Here is a 20469-nt window from a genome sequence, read left to right as displayed (position 1 = left end):
GGGAAAAAAAATGTTTGTTTGTTTGCTTTTGTTTGCTTTTTTTTTTAATACATTCAACATTCTTTGTATGATTTTCTTGAGTTGGCCATCGAAGTTCCCTACGCAGGGGGAAAAGAGGCTTCGTGAGGACATCAGCATATTGATCAAGTTTTGGACAGCGATGTTCTCAGACAAAAAGTATCTCACAGCAAGCCAACTTGTGCCACCTGGTGAGATCCTTCGTCTGCAGTTTCAAAAGCCCATTTTTTTTTTTTTTTAATTTGATTACATTCTATATCCGATCTGTGTTCTGTTTTTAGATAATCAAGACACCAGGAGCAACCTGGACATCAATGTTGGGTCTCGGCAACAGGCTACGCAAGGATGGATAAATACCTACCCTCTGTCCAGTGGCATGTCAACCATATCTAAAAAATCAGGTATCTTTTAAACTGTAACCAGCTGATTATATCCAACTTTGCAGTATATTTTATATGTTGATGTTGTCTCCAGGCAATATTCAACATTAGGCTAACGTTCTCCTGGCAGGGTATTTGATTATCAATGCCAAATTGTGGGGGCGTAAAAAAAAAAAAAAAAAAAAAAAAAAAAAAAAAAAACAAAATTATGCCACTTAGAGCAAGCACCATGAGTAGCTGCATTGCTGACTTTCTGAGATCATTCAAATTTACAATCGTCTTATGGTGATTCAGTTCTTAAATGTGTAAGTTGCAAGGTGTGGACAGTTTAAAAATAGACTAACGTACTGAATAATAAAACACTGAAAACGTTTTTAACCTTTATTTGAGGAATGTCTAAGAAGACTAACAGAGGTACGCAGCTACACAAGTACTACATGAAGCGAAGGACATTACTGCTCTCGTTGCTGGTGAGTTTGTAGGGAAGCAGTATGAGTTTTGAAGACAGTTGTTTTTGCATGATGTATTGACTAAAGTACCATGAGAGAGTGAAGTAGAAGTATTTTTACTTCAAGAGAATGTTTGTGTTTTTTTTCCTTGTTTCTCTCAGGCTACTGAAATTGAACGCTTAATCACATGGTACAATCCACTCTCCTCCCCTGAATTAGAGCTGGATCAAACTGGGGAGAGCAGTGTGGCAAACTGGAGATCGAAGTATATCAGTCTTAGTGAGAAGCAATGGAAAGATAATGTGAATCTAGCTTGGAGCATCTCTCCTCACCTTGCTGTACAGCTGCCTACCCGGTGAGAAATTTCAAAAGAAAAAGCTGATGTAATTCCTGCTGCCTTTCTTAGAAGTTGAGTGAGTACAGGCACAATAATGATTGAAGGTACTTGCTCTTGCTTACAGCCTCCTTGTATACCTTCATAGCTGGTTGAGACATTTCAAATAAAAAGTGGATTACTTAAAAATATATTAACTTGGCTCGATATCTATCAGAGTCCAATTTCTATCCCTTCCATCTGTTTGATGTTAACATGTAGACAGTGTTTTGTTCAGCAGTAATTATGTTCGTTTTATTAGTAGTGTTTAAACCATTAGCAGGCATAGCATTTAAACAGTTCTAGAAGTATTTTTGAATTAAGTGTTCTAGCTGTATATCGGCTTGTACTTTAAAAAGCATGCTAGGAGAATTAGCATAGTTGGCTTTGAAAGGGAAAGGAAATCCTTTCCTCCTCATAACAGTGATAGTTTTTGCAAAACAGTGGTAGTTTGTGTGAAGCTTTCTGTAGAATCTCAGACATTATGTTTCAACCAATAATTCAATAATGGGCTAAAATGCTAGCCATTAGTACAAAAGCACTGGATGAGGACCAGTTGTTCCTGAACCTGAATCCTCTCTTTCACAGCATGTTGTTCCCTCAGCATGTACTGTTTGATGATTGGACTATTTGTTTGTTGAGCATTTACTTTCCTGCCCTTTGCTGCTTTCATCTTGGTGTAAATAGAAGTGGCTTTCAAAGTTTTATGATAAGGTTATTGTATTCCTGCTTATATGTAGATTTAAGAACACTGAAGCTATTGGAACAGAAGTAACTCGTCTGGTTCGGTTGGACCCAGGAGCTGTTAGTGATGTTCCTGAAGCAATAAAGGTACTAATGAATATTTATGTACAGGGCCCCAAAATGGCTATTTAGTTCAGTTATACTGGAAATACAGCCTTAGCTGTAGTGTATGAACAGTGTATGTTCTAATGCTAAGCGTATTTCTGTAGGAGAGAATGACAAAACAGCTGTGGAAATAAGATGCTGAGGCAAAAATCACAGGAATAAAAGTAGGTGGCAGGTTAATGCTTGCTTGCTCCCAAGTGTGCTCTCACTGTACACGGAATTTCTCAGAGCTCATAAATTGCAGTACACCTGCTATTTCTGCTCCTTCTGAATAATGCATAGAAAGACCATAGGACCAAGTCATGGTGAGCACTGCTGCTGAAGTTATTTTAAGCTTAACCCGCTCTCTTGAGATGCCAAGCCTCTTAAAATGGAAGAGGCTTGTTACGTTAATCTGCAGTAAAGCATTCTGTACATCACCTCTAAAACAGACAAGAAAGCTGCACCTTTTTTTTTTTTTTTTTTAACTCATCTGTTCTTATTTTTCCCCATACTTCTCTACAATGCTTTTAGTAATTTGACCTTATTAACTTCATGTAGTGATCTAGAAGGTGGAATGATTCCAATCGTTAGATTTCCAAAGAATATAAAATAGTTGTGGCTCTATAAAATATAGCATGTTTTTTCTTGCCCTGCTCTAGTAAGCTAGATTATAGCATTACTATCTGATGTGCATTTCCTAGATATTACTGGGTGCTGTAAGCTGCTAATGTGGTCTGACCTGTTTTTTCAGTACTTGGTTACCTGGCATACAATTGATGCTGACGCACCTGAGCTCAGTCATGTTCTGTGCTGGGCACCAACAGATCCACCAACTGGCCTTTCCTATTTTTCAAGCATGTATCCACCTCATCCTCTAACAGCTCAGTATGGAGTTAAAGTCCTGCGGTCTTTTCCTCCGGTGAGTTTTGGCGTAGTCGCAACCATAGTCATTGTGGCCACAGGCTTCATTTTAGCACTGTGGAAAGATATGTGTGCAAAATGGGCACACCCAGTTGGAGAGCAGGAAGAGACTGGGATGAAAAAGTTGACTGTCCAACATATTACTGGCTTGTGTACCTGGTCATTATTTAGTCATAAATTGCATGAACTTGAATTCTTCAGTGCTCCCCTCAAACACTACCAAATTCTCCTTTCAGCAGAGAACTTTTAATACTAGTCAGACTTGCATGAGGACTATAAAAGACATTATCGTTAATACTTTGAAGTTGAACGGGGCAGAAAAATGCTTCTATTAAAAGAGAGGGCACGTATACAGTTTAAAGTAAAGAGGGGGCGGTATTTGCAATTTTATTCTATCACATAACTGAAGGAAACTTTTCACTGTGCATGTGACCTGTCTTCTCCTCTTGAGTACTAAAACAATAACAATAAAAACCATCTTTTTCAGGATGCCATTTTATTCTACATTCCACAGATTGTGCAGGCACTGCGGTATGATAAGGTGAGAATATGAAGCAGCTGCACATTAACCAAGCAAACTTTGGAAACGGCTTTTAGACTTTAAAACTGCCAAGCAGACAAAATTTAAGCTTAAAATAGTGCTGCTTATTGTTATGGTATAACTAATACATAAAAGACAAATGCCTTTAGAGGCTGTCTTGCTTTGGATGTGCTCTTTTATGCCCTCCCTGGGATGAGTAGAATTCATTTGTACACTTCAACTTCTTCTCTAAGTTTGTTCTTATTGCCTAGAAAATTTCTGTGGAACTGTGCAAGCACTTAGTTCTTTACACCAAATGTGCAGTCCATAAGATAGTATGTGCATTTCTGATAATACAGGAGCATTTAGTGGTGCCAGGCAATACCAGTGGTTCCACTGCATTTCCTCTGGTTTGTGTACCTAGTATGAGCTACCTAGTTTTTAAGGAAATTTGAAAACCATGTGGAACATGGAGAAAATAGCACAGATGTGCAAAGCTAGTGATGGAATATGTCAGTAATAAAGCTAAAACGTGTTAGGTCAATTCCTTACCTTTTAGAGTACAGAATCATTCTTCAGAGGCCTTTTAGCAACATGATTGAGATTGCAGCAGTCTTCTTTCCATCCGTTAAATATTTCTGACTTTTAAGAATCACTGTTAGTATGAGTAATGTTGAGTCTGCTTGATTTGTAATGATTTTTTCTTATTGGACTGGCTATAATTGCAGATGGGTTATGTTAGAGAATACATCTTGTGGGCAGCTGCCAAATCCCAGCTCTTGGCTCACCAATTCATCTGGAACATGAAAACTAATATCTACCTGGATGAAGAAGGACACCAAAAAGATCGTGAGTTCCTTGAAATATAATGTAGTTTAGCCCCTTTCTTGCCTCAGTTCAGGCTGAATCTCCTTCCTTTCTCCTGACAGGAGGGAATCCTTTAAGCTGGAAACTTCTTTAGTTTATAGAGAGAGAGGGCATGTTCTGTTGAAGTATTCTACCTGACAAAAGAGATGCAGCAATGTTTGCATTGCTACTTTTTTGGTACCCATCACATGTATCACTTAGCTTTCTGAAATAAGCTTCTAACACAGATGTTTTCTTTTTCATGTGCAGCTGACATTGGGGAACTTCTAGAGCAGCTAGTAGAGGAGATAACTGGCTCATTATCTGGCCCAGCCAAGGAATTCTACCAGCGGGAATTTGATTTCTTTAATAAAATCACTAATGTTTCAGCCATTATCAAGTAAGTGTTACACCACAGAAATTGTGCTTTTTTGGGGTGCACTTCTGGAAATTAACAGTGTCACAGTCAATAGGCTAAGTTGCTTTTAGTTGTATTGAAATAGTATCTTCAGTGAAAGAGAATTAATTACTTACATGATAAGGAGTTGATTTTTTTCTTTTTTAAGTGTAACTTAACAGTCATAGTAGGATGAAAGGTCTCATTTTACTTTGACTCTTAGAGGTAATTTATATCTGGCCTAATCTCTGTGCTTGAAATTGGCAGTTCTGTCTTAACCAGCTGTTGCTTCTTATTCTGGAAGCAGATGATTGTAAACTTCAGATTTAATTCCATTTTTATAAAGACATTGTGGTTAGTAATAGGAAATGAAGTTTCATAGAAGAGCGCTCCAATATGTGATTGGAGTCAGAAAAACAATCCGATTTCTTACATAGTTTGAAATTCTATCAGTCTAGTTGTCACCTCCATTGTTAATTGGGCTTCTTGGTTAAGCATGTAGCATTCTCCTGAAAAGTTTGGTTCAGGAAAAGCAGTACTCCTGCATTTAAGTGTGGCAGGCTGGCTGTCTTTTTTTTTTTTTTTTTTTTTTTTTGCATCCTTTAACATGTTATCCACACTTTGTGTGGACTTCTACATAAATAAAAATGAAACATGACGAAAAACCAATCAACAAAAACACCTGAAGTGCTTGTAAATAACTTACCTTCTGCTAAAATTGTGTGACACTTTTCCCCTTCACAAGGAGATCTCATGTGGTGAAATACAAATAATTGTGGTTTTTTTATACATAAGTATTTTCCCTTTGTATCTAAATTGTGGCTACAGTGAAAGATGCACTGTCAGAATAAGCAGATTGTTGATCTTTGAAAGTCTTGCTGACTGCAAGATGCTCAATTTAACTTTTATGAATCTTGCCAGTGGGTGGCAGCAGCCCAGCACGCAAGCTCTAAAATCAGTACGTGTGGTTTTATTGCATATTTTCAGAACATTCTCAAGTGTGTTAAAATGTTCGAAAGCTGTATAATACATATTTCTTAAAAAATACCTCCTTTAAAATGAAGCTTTGCAATCCAGCGGTGTAAAGGCATCAGGTTAAAGGACACTTGCTTCACAGAAACTTATCAAATGCTCCATGTCTTCAATGTTTTCACCCAGCAGGATGAATTAAAAGAGGGCTCTCGGACATGAATACCTTGAAATTTAGGATGAAATCAAACCACTTTTTGTTAGCATGGGATCATAATCAATCAACTGTTAATAACTGTATTTGCAAGCGTTTCATTTTGCACCTTAGGTACTTAAAAAAACAGACATGTTTTATGCATTTCCCATGTAAAGGCAACAGAGAGGAGATGCTGTTTGCTTTGTAGATGGAATAAATGAGTAAATTTATAATCTATGATTATGTAAGTGTTATGTTGCTGCTTCAGTAATCTACTGTACTGCTTAAAAATAGAGCATAAGTAATAACTTTCAGTTCTGTGGTGCTACACCAAATGTGTGCAATTGCATGGCTGATTTCAATAGATGGTTAACACAGGTGCCTGTGCAAATTGGGTAATTGCATGTACTACTTGTTAACCATGTTACCAATTATCCAGTTGACATCTGCAATCATGCAAAGTATGTGAACAAATTGGGTGTGTAATTGCATAGGTATTTTGTTGGCTTGTCCTTTTTCAGTTAGCTTATCCCACTTCCAAAGCAGTGTTCTTATTCTGGTGTAAGTTCCACAAAGGAGAATTATATTGGCATAACTATACTATTACACTGTTGACAAAAGCGTACTTTATGTGCAAATTTCTCTGCAGGAAGTATCTTCATATTTAATTCACTGCTCTTAAGCTGTTTGGATTTGACAGCTGCCTATACATCCAGTTAATGTTGTATCTACAAAGCAAGGACTTCAGTAAGACAGTGGTGCAGTAAGACATCTTTGTCATTGTATAAATTTGAAACAGAACACCAGGGAAGTACACACAATAGTATATAGAATATAGTTATATAAAATATTATTAATCTTCCTAGGCCGTTTCCTAAAGGAGATGAAAGAAAAAAAGCTTGTTTGAGTGCTCTGTCTGAGGTGAAAGTGCAGCCTGGTAAGAAGTGATTTCATCATATAATGTAGTGGTCTTTTTGCATTCAGTGTCAGTGCAAAATTTTCTGTAAATAAATGCTAAATGTCTGGCAAGTGGCTGCTTACAGTTCTGGTGCTGGTGACAAGGTTGCTGTTCTTCTTACAGTTGATTGTTTCTCTTGAAGCAATTTGAATATTTTTACCAGCTGTTAATTTCTATATTATGCACCAAAGTTTTCCCCAAAGTGCTTACAGTCAAATTAGGTAACACAGGTAAAAACAGCAAAGTATATCTGAAGAGGGGAAGTTAACAGTTTTCTTTTGGACCACCTTTTATTGAAAGAGATTAAATATCTTTAAAAATTTATCTTGAGAATAAAACATGTCCAGTTGCCTTCGTTTTCCTTTTTCTTGCTTCAGACATGCCCTTGAAACATGACCTTGACTATCTCAAAGTCCTTTCATTTATTTGTACGTGTATGTATATATATACACAAACACATAGACATATATTTTAACCATATTTTCCCCTTCTGAATCTTTCTTTTAAAATGCACTTTGACCTCTGTCTGATAGGTTTCAGTTCTCCTACCATTTTTCTTCTGCTAACAGTGCACTGGAATATGCTGCTACCTCTTGCTAGAAACTCTTGTAAGAGAAGTCCTATCTGTGCATTTCTATGGTACAGATTCTGCAGTATTAGTTCAAAACTGTATGCCAGAAATTAATGGAAATCATTGACCAATGGGAAGTGTTCTACATTCTTTGTGACATACAGACCGTATCCTCCAGTTTATCTCTAGCATTCATTTAATTCAAAAGTATGTAATGAAGCTGTAGACAGTAAGAACAGTTGTTCTCCAAGTATCACTGTCACTCTGGCCAATAAATCTTTTCTTTACTCTCTGCTCCATTTTGCAGGCTGCTACCTGCCCAGCAATCCTGAAGCCATTGTTCTGGACATTGATTACAAATCAGGGACCCCTATGCAGAGGTAGTGTGCTCTTTTATTCTTCCATTAAGTTAATTCATGATATTTAGTCTTTCTATAAATCCTCATTTGGCTAACTTGCACTCATCATCTTTTTATTTATTACAATGTAGTGCAGCAAAAGCACCCTACCTGGCCAAATTTAAAGTGAAACGATGTGGAGTTAGCGAGCTTGAAAAAGAAGGTTAGTAAATGTGTTTTAATCACTGATGCTATTAAGTAAGAGTCAGCACTTTCTTTAAAATTGCCTGCTTTTAGTGACCTGTGCTGCTGCATTAAAGAAATGCTTCCATATCGAACTTAATCTGCAGTGGCTCAGCTCAAAAATAAAAATGCATAAAATGGAAAGAGAAGAAAATTTTTGAGAACTTCTGGGTTTTTTTCTGTTTGTTTTTTTTTTTTTTTTTAGTCCCTGGAAGCACGCCACAGAAGTATCCTGAAAAAAATGTGCAGTTACTTTACACTGACATATAAATTAATTGCCTTTCTGTGGCTTTTTGCAGGGTAATCTAAGTGACTAGCTTAGTGTAATTTGGGCATTTATCAAGTAAATCATGAAGATTGATTTTTGATGTATACGTTCCAACTCTAATACAGAAAGGAAACTGCCTTATGAAATTCATCTTGCAAAGCAGAAGTTCTTATAGTGGTACTTCAGTGTAAAATGTGATTTTGAGTGTAGGGCACTTGTCATGGTATGAAAATACTAACTGAGGTGTGCATCTGAGTTTTGCTTTTTATTCTTTTTGCAGGTCTGCGATGTCGTTCTGATTCCATCGATGAAAGTGCAGAAGAAGGAGTGGACAGTAAGAAAATCTGTTGGCAAGCAGCTATCTTCAAAGTGGGTGATGACTGCAGACAGGTACAAAGCTACTACACTTTGCAGTTATATAAAAACAAATTTGTAGGTGACGATATAAAAGAAGGAAATAATTTGAGCTTGGAAATGCTTTTTCTTTGGAATTTTGAGAATCCCTACTAGGTATGGACTAGGGGAGAGAATTGTGTTATATTATTCTGGAAAATTTGACTTGGATACAAATGTTATTTTTACAAGTTAGTTCATGTAATGCCATGATGTACAAATCTTTTTAGAGTTCATTTTTCAATTTAACAGTTGGTAATGTCAGAGTAATTTCCAAGGTGATATCTTGTACTATCTTGTACATTGAAGCTTAGTCCTTTTTGGTTAAAGGAGAATGATGGCTATTATCTCTGAAGTTGTTAGTATTCCTCTTAATCAAAGAACGATAGAAAGGTTGTCAGCAGTTAAATCTTTGGTTTTGTTTGCTACCCGTTTGAGCATCCTTTACTTTTCCTTTTTTGATTTTCCCCAGAGCCACAGTGTATGCACAACCTTCTGGGGAAAGTTGTGTTCACTTCAGAGTTCTTCAGAACATTTCTGTCATCTGACTTGTGATCCGTAACCCCTGTAATTCTTGTGCAATTTTTTTCTTACATAACAGGACATGTTAGCTTTACAAATCATTGATCTCTTCAAGAATATATTTCAGCTGGTAGGCTTGGATCTTTTTGTGTTTCCATATAGAGTGGTGGCCACAGCTCCTGGGGTAAGTGAGCAGTTAACTCTACTGCTGTAGAAAGTAGTTCCTAATTTAAAAACAAAAAGTAATCTTTACCTGCACACATAAGTTAACATTTCTGCAAAGAAATACTATGCACGTCACACCAAACACTTAGAGTACTATTGACACAGTCCTTGTTCTACTTTCTTCTTTTCTAAGGCTTTTGGCTCAGAAATTTTGCTGCTTGTGGTTATTCATGTTTGTTGCTTGATTTTTGGGACAACTTTGTGCAAGTCTGTAGAAAATCACAAATTGCTTGTGTCTTATGTTGCATGGAAATTCTGAAACATTGGGTGTAGTTTTTTGTTTTTTGTTTTTTGTTTTTTTTTTAGTGAACATACTAGAAATTCTGTATTTGTTGATGTGAAGGCTTTCCCAAATCTCTTGGGAGACCTCTGTGACTGCCAAGAGCCACGTAGAAAATGTATGTTGGGAGTATGCTGTACAGACCTGTTTTTCTTCTTCCCTTCAGTGTGGTGTTATTGAATGCATTCCTGACTGTACATCCCGTGACCAGCTGGGCAGGCAGACAGACTTTGGGATGTACGATTACTTTACAAGGCAATATGGAGATGAGTCTACTCTTGCATTCCAGAAGGTAAAATATCAGTTTGCAGTCGTACGGTTTCAACTGAGTAATGTTCTACCCATAAGAAATAATGACAAATAACTAGATAATTACTACTGCAATGCTGTACCTGGCTTCTGATGTAGGCAGTTCATTTTTAGCTATGAGAAAGCTAGCTAAAGAAATTACTGCAGCTGTAGGTATGTGGACAGTATATATATTTGAACATAGATTCAAATTAATCATTAATGGAGGAAAAATAGTGTTCATCTGTATCTGCTTCTGAGATGAGTGAGTTATTAAATTATGTGTTCTTATTTGCTTTGACTTCTTGCTTTTACAGGCTCGCTATAATTTCATCCGCAGTATGGCTGCATATAGTCTTCTCCTTTTTCTGCTCCAAATTAAAGACAGGCATAATGGCAACATCATGCTGGACAAAAAGGGACACATCATTCACATTGGTCAGTCACAGTCATCTTTTCCTTCTGCTGTAAAGTACTGCTAATAGAATTTCAATTTGAGATTAATCAGATTTCAGCTTTTAAATACGTGGGACGTTTTACCCGACGTTTTAATATTTATGTGTGTTTGTGTTAGCTGCTCCTGCATAATTTCAGTTTTACAAGGTTTTACCAGCTTCGGGAAGGAATACACATCTGTGGATTATACGTATTCATACGTTTACAAGTGTATACAAATATGGATGTACGAATACATATACACATATACACGTTTCTTTACTGCTTGGGTGTGAACTAAAGTTGAGTAAATTCATATGATTGCGTAAGGCTGTAACATCTGCTTTAGCTTTGTTTTTCTAGAACTGCAGATGTTTTAGCCTGTTTATCTGATGTCATCATCCTTGAGTATTGTTTAATGTTAAATAATTCTTTTGTTGGTGTTTTTATACTTTATCAAAGCTTTTTTTTCCATTTGGAATTGAAATGCTGGTAGGAAAATAGATATTATGATGTGAAATGCACCCTTCCTTTCTTCTGTCAGCTTTGACAGAAGAAAGCACAACTAACCACCAGAATGTCTGAAGCAGCTTATCTTTTGTGTACAGATTTTGGATTCATGTTTGAGAGCTCACCTGGTGGTAATCTGGGCTGGGAGCCCGACATTAAGCTGACTGATGAGATGGTGATGATAATGGGAGGAAAAATGGAAGCAACTCCATTCAAATGGTTTATGGAGATGTGTGTCAGAGGCTATCTGGCAGTCAGGTAAAGCATTATTAACTGCTTAAAAGTGGAAGTGCTTGCACAACAAAAACCAGATGGGATGTTAAATAATAATGAACAGCAGTCTGTAGAGGGTCTTAGTCTGTCAAACTGCTGCATGAAACAAATTTTGCAGCCTTTGTGGTTTTTTTCTGACCTCATGACATTTGAGAAGATCATATATTACATTCAATTTATAAACGTGATCATCATCTTTCTTCAATTTAGCATGTTGTTAATTAAAACTTTGCAACAAGGAGCTACAGGAGAATCATAACCTGGTTTTCCCAACTGAGACAATCATATTAATCGCCATTTCAGCTAGAGTTAATTATGTGGAAAAAGTGCTACTATTTCTCTTGTAAAATATTAGAGATTTTGTAGCTGTGCTTTTCAGCGATGATTGCCAGCCAGTAACATTAGAGATCTGTAACTTTACTATGCTTTACATCAAGCAAACAAGAATCATAGGAGGAGGACAAGGAGGAGGAAGATGATGAGGAGCTGAGGGTCCAGCATGAATGCTTGTAAGCCACAAGAAGTTCATGCAGCTGCTCTCGCTTGGGCTCCCACTTGGCATTGCAAGTTTTGCTTTAACATGGAGAATGAGTACGAAATGGATGTGAAGTGGATGTTGTATATAGTTAGGAGGACAGTATGACAGAGCCCAGATAAGGGATTGTTCTATCATCACGAGTGTGAAACATTACTGATGTTATCTTGCAGAATTAGTTTACTCAGCAAGTAGCCCCAGAAGGGGCTGTGTTGGAGTTGAGCACAATTTGCTTCCTTGAAGTGGCGCAATCTAGGGAGTTTTATGTCAAGCCAGAAATGTCACTCCAGTAGCAGAGTAGTGATAGATTTAGTGGGAGCTCCTCTGAGTGGGAGGAGAGGAGGAAGAAGGGAAGCTGAGCTGATGTAGCAGACAATTATGTAGTAGAGTAATAGATTATCTTCCGATGCCTAATTACTGTAGTATCACTTTTGATGCACTGGTGGACCTTTCTGTTGCCAAAGTAGTATTATTTCCCAAAGTATTGCTTTATATAATCTTTCTCGAGGGCTCCTCATCTTGCAGCATTTTAAATCTCTCATAGTCCAATATAAAGGAATGAAATTTAATTAAAGAGATCACAAGCAATGATGTAGCTCTGCCAACAAATATGAGACGATTACATGTGTTGTTTTAATTACAGAAAAGTCTGGACTGAGTAGTCCAGCCTCAGTCTTCTCAACCTGCCTGCTTTACCTACTAAAGCTGCAGAAGTTCAAGTGCTGTAACCTTTTTGTCCTCTTTTTTTTGTTCTAGGCCTTACATGGATGCTGTAGTCTCACTTGTTACATTAATGCTGGATACAGGGCTGCCATGTTTCCGAGGGCAGACAATCAAGCTTTTAAAGTAAGCCAGCATGTATATGCACTGGAATTCATAATGCTTGCTCTCTATAGCATGTATATTGTCACAGTTCCTGCAGCAAGTGTTGTTGTCCTGCTACTCAAATATCTTGTATTTCTTAGTGTTATAGAAACATAAGATTTTTTTGTAGGTATCTCAAAAAGCAGGATTTTCAGAGGCCTTTTCATATGATTAGGTTCAAACTGTTTTTAAGTGACTACATGAGCACATGTTTTATCTTAAAGTTCTTAGCACTACCAAAGCAAGAACGTAAAGAAAAGATCTGCTTTAATGAGAAGTAATGTGTTCTATCTGAAGTGGTGTTGAAATCTGAGGAGCAGCAACTTCAAATTTGTTTGGCAGATGCAGTACTGAACTGGGACTGTTGTAACGTCAAAAGTTTATGCAAACACATACATTTTAAGCTGCCCTTCAGGCTAATGCCTCCAGAATAGTTCTGCAGTCAGTATTTCCTATATATAACTTAACTACATTTTCCTAAAAATAAACACAAATTCACGAAGTATAATGGGCTGGAACTCACAGTCATTGCTAGGTATTAAGGTATTTTAGAGGCAGTGGCTGTCTAGAGAGACCTGCTGTTACCACTCAGCTGGTCAAAAGTTCGCAGCCTCAGCCTCCACTGTAAGAATAAAGACAAGTGCTTTCAAAATATTATTATTATGTACATGTTGTCTTGAAAGAACTACATACTTGCAGCAAATGAAATCAACATGGGGCTGAGCTTTTGCAGAAACATATTTGTGTCATGCTCAAAAGAAACCTCATTAATTTGTACTCCTATTTTTTGTGGTGCTGTTGTTGTTTTTCCTATATAGACACAGATTCAGCCCCAACATGACCGAACGGGAGGCTGCAACTTTCATCATCAAGATCATCCAGAATTGTTTCCTCAGCAATAGGTTTGGCATTTATGTATGTCTTTTCTCTATAGTTAAAGGAAAGGTGAACCCCTAAGCTGGCAAAACTGAGTGCGGTGAAAACATAGAGTTTTTGTGCTTCACTCATATTTTATTTCTGTGGGATCTTGATGGTGGTTTTTCTGACAGTGGTTGCAGTGTTTTGGTTTTTCTTTATCATTTACCTCTGGCTTTGCTTTTCTTCTCTAGGAGTAGGACCTATGATATGATTCAGTACTACCAGAATGACATCCCATACTGAGTGATGCTAAAGATTCACTGCTGACGTGACGCAGGCAATCCAATGCACTTTCTCTGGACTTTTAATAAATAAGATATGGTCAATCACATCTTACTATCTTCCACCTTTTTTGTATGTTTGTGTGCATGTGGGTACCTGTTTCCTGGACACTACAACAATCAGTCTGATTACTTTCTGTCTATCAGGTTCTATTTATCTTTTTTTCCCTGGATTTTTGGAGTTGGGCTGCAATCATTATTTAAAATGGAAAAAAAAAAAAAAAAAAAAAAAAGAAACAACCTGTACTCTAATCGTGAATGTGTGAAAGAGGTAAAGTTGTAGAGTTCGATAATTTTTCATGTGATGCAAGGATTTCTGTAATACCTTTAAAAAGTAAAAAACTTCCCTGCATGATCCCACAAAATAACATGGAAGTGAAGGAAGGGCATGCATTTCTCTTTGGAAGCAGTAATGTTGAATTGCTCAAACTTTACTGCAGGAGAAAAACCTGATAATTGTCCATAGTGGTGATACCTTATGTTCCTACTTTGCGCTGTACATGCTGCCTGCTATGTGGTATTTAATATGTACATGAAGAATGTATTTTTTTCCTTCTGTGTGTTTTAAAAAAGAGGCTTCTGAACATATTTAATCTAGAAAATGTAATAAAAGAAAATGTAATAAAAACTTTGTCGCAAGGTTTTTGACATGTATGAAATAAAACTCAGTATACTATTTTGTTCTGGCATTTTGTGTACTGGGCCCTGGTCATTATAATGTGACTTTTTTTTTGCTTTTTTTTTTTTTTTTTACTGGAGAAACATGTTTTTTCTTCAGATTTTCATCTGTCTCCATGGTCTCATGTTACTCATGAGAGAAATCACTTGTTCAAGCTTCCTGCGTAGAGGAGCACGTCCTACCCCCTGCTTCCTCCTAAGAAGGCCACAGAATGTGCTAGGCGCTGCTCACCGTACTTCAGCTCCGTGTTTTTTTTTCCCGGCTTCGGGGAGTCGTGATGAGAGCTAGTTTTTTTGTCGGAGAACGGCCCTACCTGGGTGGCGGGGCAACGCTGTACACGTAGGGCTTCCTTTCTCTCACGGACTGCCGAGGAAGCAGCGGTGTCAGGTGTTTGCTCTTCTATTTAAGCTGCTCTCTGGGTTGACAACGTCAAGGGCACTTTGCTCTGGCAAACAGCAGAGGCCGAGCTGAAGGGCGAGGCCCGCCTCGTGCCCGGAGCCCGCCTTGCTGCTCGCGGCTGAGGGAAATCTTAGGGGAGGCTGCGAAGCGGGAAGGTGCGGCCGCGGTGAGCCCTGAGGAGGAGCTGCTCTGTGTGTGAGGTAATTAAGATCAGAATTAAGGTACGCAAAGATATTTTGAGTATTTTTGTCCCTGATCATTATGTTAGAATATGTTCTGGTGCCTCTGCAGCCCTGGTGGAAAAGAGGCACCAAAAAGAGGTAAAATACTCTCTTTGAAATAATAGGTGTGTGTGTGTGTGTGCATAAATATACTTAGTGAAGGTGTTTCTGTCATTTCTCCACTATGAGAAACCCCAGGTCGTGGGAGAACCAGATCTCCCTTTCTTCAATTCACGTCGGCTGTTGGTATAGAAAGCCCTTAGGTAAGGAGCAGAATTTATAGCGGCTCATTTCCACCCAACGACCCACGGTTCAGTGCTGCCGCGCCTCCATCGGCGCTATTTATATGCTAATCGCACGCGCCCTGAGACTGAGGCAGCAGTCCAATCCCTCGTGCCACGTGCTGCGGCACGCGCTCCCACGGGCGTTGCTGGTGGAGGCGGAGCAGTGCTCACTGGGGCAACCAATACTGTGAGCAGATACGGAGAGAGCGGCTGATTCCTCTTGGTAAAGTGCGTAACGCTTATTTCCTTTACTCCATAACTGTTCTTCTGAGATCCCCCTGGCTCCAGTTGAGTCTGGAGGTGCTGCCTTAGCCTCAGGCCTGGTGTAAGGGAGGCCTACCTGTGTTTAGCAAATCTGGGAGATGATACAGTTTGAGTGTACTGGTTAGGTGTGAATGAGCAGGCTATTAACCTTGCTTCTGAGATGAGAAGAGATGAGCGTATATCTGTGAGAAATTTCATCTTCGTAGCGGTGTCAGAGTGATGCTTCGGAGAGAAATATATCTCTGGATAGCAGAAGAGGAAAAAAAAAATCCTATATTGCCATTGTGAAGTTTTCTCACAGGAGACTTGGTGAAATATTTCACTTTATCTGAGCTTTTTAAGATGCTTGGTGTTGCTGTACAGGTGAAAAACACTTGTGTGCACCTTTACACATATGCTGTCTGTTTCCTTGAGAAACTTGCTTTATGGTTAAAGATGCAGACCTAGCAGCTTTACAATGCCTGGCATCCTGTGTATGTCACAAGCTGTCTCTTGCATGAGACTGGTTTGTGTGTGTATGGTAGCCAAATGTACATGAGTTAACAATCCAATAAAGTCACCTATGGGAGTTGAGCTTGGAAGAATTTTGTTAACTTAGGTAATAAAAAATTTGCAGGAATATTTTTTATTTTAAACGCCTTATATTCTGACACCGAGTCAAACTTTAATCCGATTGCCAGGCCTGGCTGCCTGTACTATCTTGAGCTACCATTATGTAAGGTAGAAAGATTGTTGGGAAAAGGAAGGTGAGAACTCTTGCAGCCATTAGGATACTGGATTGACTATAAACAGTTTAGCTACATATTAGAAGTTGTAAGTCAGTAGAAACTTAGACATGAATATGAGCCAGCAGTGTGCCCAGGTGGCCAAGAAGGCCAATGGCATCCTGGCTTGCATCAGAAACAGTGCTGCCAGCAGGAGCAGGGCAGTGATTGTCGCCCTGTACTCAGCTCTGGCGAGGCCGCACCTTGAATACTGTGTTCAGTTTTGGGCCCTTGCTGCAAGGAAGACATTGAGGCCCTGGAGCGGGTTTGAAGAAGGGCGACAAAGTTGCAAAGGGTTTGGAGCACAGGCCTGATGAGGAGCTCTGAAGGAGCTGGGATTGTTCAGTCTGGAGATGAAGAGGCTCAGGGGAGACCTCATTGCTCTCTACAACTACTGAAGGGAGGTTGTAGGGGGTCGGCCTCTTCTCTCATTTGACTGGTGATAGAACTAGAGGGAATGGCTTCAAACTGTACCAGGGGAGATTTAGGCTGATGTTAGGAAATACTGCTTTTCTGAAAGTGTGGTCAGGCACTGGAATGGGCTGCCCAGGGAAGTGGCAGAGTCACTGACCCTAGATGTGTTCATGGAACGTTTGGATTTTGTGGTGAGGGACGTGGTGTAGTGAGAACTGTTGGTGCTGAGTGGGTGGTTGGACTGGGTGACCTTGTAGGTCTTTTCCAACCTTGGTGATTCTGCGATTCTGTAAAATATCTGACCTTATTTTACCTAGACAGAAATTTTATGTGCACATTTCAGAGGACACCCACTACCAAAAGGGTTCCTGGGTCTGGGTCTTGTGCCAGGCCAGGGTGAACATCAGCTTCCCTGTTCTCCTTTGGAGACTGGAGTTACTTCTCTCTTCAGCTCAGCTCAGTGAAGAGTAGAACTGCCTCCTGTGGCAGCAGAGGAGGAAGCCCTGCACTAGCATGAGGAGCAACTGTCCTTTTCCGACCCAGGCAGGAGTGATAAGAATAGGGAAGAATTCTGTGAGGTGCGGGTTCTGAGCTGAAATATGGCTCCCCCAGAAAGCGAACACAGACCTGCAAATCCATTGTCAGTGCAACCCTGCAGATGGCAATGCTTTTCAAACTCATTGCGGTTAGAGCTCTGGCAGCTGGGACAGACCCTGAGCTTTAGGAAGTTTAGGTTGGACATTAGGAGAAACTTTTTCTCTCAAAGGATGGTCAGGCACTGGAATGGCTGCCCAGGGAGGTGGTGGAGTTGTCATCCCTGGCAGTGTTCAAGAGGCGCCTGGGTGAGGAGCTACGACATATGGTTTAGTAGCTTGTGGTACTAATAGGAATGGGAGGGTGGTTGGACTAGATGATCTTGCAGGTCGTTTCCAACCTTGTGATTCTGTGAAGAGCCTGGCAGTTTATATTCTGGTATATTCAGCTGGTGGAGAGGGGGTTGACCTTCCGAGGGATGTAAGGGAAATGCGTTTTACTGACTCCGCCTTATTGTCTCAGGTGAAGTCTTTAAACATATGAGTCTCCTCAAGTATAGTAAGTATGCAGAAATCCATAGTGTGTTCACCAGAAACCAGGTGGACAGTGGACAGTGCAGTAGTTCTTGTAATTCTGTGTTGGACAAACAGCAGCTGCATTCAGCTCCAGACATGGCTGTTTCTGTGGTTTTCTGTATGGTTTTCTTCTGAAAAGCTGCTTTTTTGAATTTTTGGAGAGGTACTTAGTACGTCGGCTCAGATGAAAGTTGTTTGTTATTTTGGTTAAGGTTCAGGGGTACATACTGGAAAAAATACAGCGTTCTACAGTTAGCATTATCTCTTAATTTGAGGGCTTCACCTTCATGGTAGACATAGTGAGTAGATGGGCACTGTGTTTAGCCTCACAGAGTAAACAGCAGAGGCAGATGGAGGAAGAAATGGGGTCCAGAGGGAAAAAAAAATACAGGAACAGTTGAGCTATAAAGAGCAAAATGATGGCAAATAATTCCTGTGGTCATTTGGAATACAGGCAAGTAGCAGTTAATAGTCCTCCCTTTGCTGTTTGTGGGATCAGTTGTCTGGAGTCCTCAAAGGTAGTCCTGATCTGTGTTGCTGTTAGGCTTAAAAAACACTTTCTAGGGGTAGATCCCAATAGAAACCTAAGCTGTGAAAAGTGCTTTCTCCCTTTTTCCTCGAGTAAACTGAGATTTACATTTTAATGCTTTCAGCATCAAGCCTACCCTTTAGGCTGCAGCCCCAGTTGATAAAGAGAGAAGTCAGTCCAGCTACATCTGAGGTTGTATCACAGATCAGAGCTCAGAGGGGGGCAAGTGAGTGTACAGTAATTTCAGGCTCATTAACTTGCAGACAGAACGACTGAAACAGAGGGAGGAATTACACTCTAGTTAAGAAGACAAACCTGCCAAGGAAACACCTGCCCTAGATCCAGAGAAACTTCGCAGACACCTCAGGAACCTGAAAGCACAGCTGCTTTTCAGGATGATGCTGAAATTGTATTTTTCCCTGCCTCTCTACTGGCACTGTAATTCTTTCAGTCTGAATAGGTGTCTTTCTTTGAGATGTGGCTCATATCTGCTTGTAAGAAAAGTGACTCAGTGCATAAGAACAAGAGTGTTGGTAACTGCATTCCTACACGCTGGCTGAGCTGTGTTAACCAACCAAGTTTGTGTTCTTGCTCTGCCTTGGCTGAAAGGTAAAACTCAAGAACTTAAATCTCACTGAAGACTCCTTAAAACCAGAGCAGTATTTAGAGCAGGAACACCAGTTGCCACAACTTCACCAAGAAGTAGGAATTCGTGTTGCCCTAACCCCATCACATGGGGCATGTAATGAGCTGAATTCCTTTAGCAGTGTTTGAAGTGAGGCATAAGGAGCTTGATTTTTTTGTTGTTTTCTCCACAAAGGTTGTGATTTAAATCTGGGAGTTGCTTTGGTTGCTCAGTACTTAAGAAAACTACAATACGGAGGAATACAGTATGACATAAATCAGGAATCCAAAAATCTGCAGCTAGTTCCTGCAAACTAAGTGCATTTGTATGGCTGTCTATGGAAGGGAGATCTCAAAATACAAAGTGAAACCTGAGTCCTATTTCCTCTAAAATCAGTTACTGGGACATTTTGCTATTACTGATAACAGTGGAATTAAGAGTGAAATTTCAGCAGCTGCCAGTCTTATTCTAAAAATGACTTGAGTGTAAAACCGGTTCAATGACTAACTGCTGCCCCTCAAACTTACCGTGGTTTGCCTTTTCGCAGGAGATGCTTACCAGTTCTGTGGAAGTGATAGGAAAATTAGGACTTGCTCTTTTCCAGGGACCCTTTGAAAAAATTCTCTCTGGGATGTGAATGGCTTCTTATGAAGCACTGTGGCTATTGTGCCTCTCAAATAATTGATGCACTTCGGGAGAAAGATATTCACAGGACTTGGAATTACACTGCACGTGAGGTGTATGTTTGGGAAGTAGAGGCGTGTTTGTTCGTACCAGCTGCTACCACTAGATGGCACCATGGTTCTGGCAACAAGGTCCAAAATAGCCCTAAAACCGTGAATGTTTTGTCTGCTTTGGAGGTTTTGTTACAAACCCAAAACATGGTATGGATTTGGAAACCTTTCAGTGAACCGAGGTCAAGTTTCCCCCAAATGTAGGCTGAGGTTGGAGCAGGGATATGGTCAGTTCCAGTTTACAGGATGGGATTTAGGATTTCAGGTGGAAACCATGTGAATATTTGACTTGCAACCTGGCTATTCTTTTTCTGTGGTTCTGTTTGGAGGGCCTGTGTGTATTTGAAACAAAATCTCAGACCAAGGTTCAGGGAATATGTGCCTGCCTGTGCCAAACTGAAAGGGGTTTGAACAACCCTGCTGTGAACTGTTGTAAGAAGCTTCATGTGACCTCACCGTTCACCAAGCTGGGCCTAGGCATGAGCTAAAAGCAGGAACTAAACGTGGTCAGCAGTAGCACCACTTCCTTTTTAACTTACTGTCATTGTGGGTGGCAGGTGACTGAGCACGTGACAGGATGTAGAATTTTTTTTGGTGGGGGAAGTTCTTAGCTGTTGTCTAGCTTGAAAAAGGTTCTTTGTCCTG

At 39.6% G+C, this 20469-nt stretch overlaps 1 protein-coding gene across 2 annotated transcripts in view; it reads left to right on the top strand.

The window, feature by feature from the left end:
• PI4KA (phosphatidylinositol 4-kinase alpha) overlaps positions 1–14491 on the top strand; it is a 59248-nt gene extending 44757 nt beyond the window's left edge. For both annotated transcript variants that reach the window (XM_042828983.1, XM_042828984.1), the window contains 20 exons: positions 82–209; positions 300–419; positions 789–868; positions 1009–1202; positions 1961–2051; positions 2803–2970; positions 3460–3513; positions 4221–4341; positions 4609–4738; positions 6767–6837; positions 7737–7809; positions 7920–7990; positions 8559–8668; positions 9273–9377; positions 9865–9990; positions 10304–10424; positions 11030–11189; positions 12496–12585; positions 13422–13505; positions 13713–14491. In XM_042828983.1, coding sequence (XP_042684917.1) covers positions 82–209; positions 300–419; positions 789–868; positions 1009–1202; positions 1961–2051; positions 2803–2970; positions 3460–3513; positions 4221–4341; positions 4609–4738; positions 6767–6837; positions 7737–7809; positions 7920–7990; positions 8559–8668; positions 9273–9377; positions 9865–9990; positions 10304–10424; positions 11030–11189; positions 12496–12585; positions 13422–13505; positions 13713–13764 — 2149 coding nt within the window. In that variant the 3' untranslated portion in view covers positions 13765–14491. The remainder of the gene's footprint in view (positions 1–81; positions 210–299; positions 420–788; positions 869–1008; positions 1203–1960; positions 2052–2802; positions 2971–3459; positions 3514–4220; positions 4342–4608; positions 4739–6766; positions 6838–7736; positions 7810–7919; positions 7991–8558; positions 8669–9272; positions 9378–9864; positions 9991–10303; positions 10425–11029; positions 11190–12495; positions 12586–13421; positions 13506–13712) is intronic.
• The last annotated feature ends 5978 nt before the right edge of the window (positions 14492–20469 follow it).

The sequence above is a fragment of the Centrocercus urophasianus genome, unplaced genomic scaffold (assembly GCF_019232065.1).
Source record: "Centrocercus urophasianus isolate 14NV4802_14NV808 unplaced genomic scaffold, USGS_Curo_1.0 seq_30, whole genome shotgun sequence".
NCBI lineage: Eukaryota > Metazoa > Chordata > Aves > Galliformes > Phasianidae > Centrocercus > Centrocercus urophasianus.
This window is presented reverse-complemented; position numbering and strand designations above follow the sequence as displayed.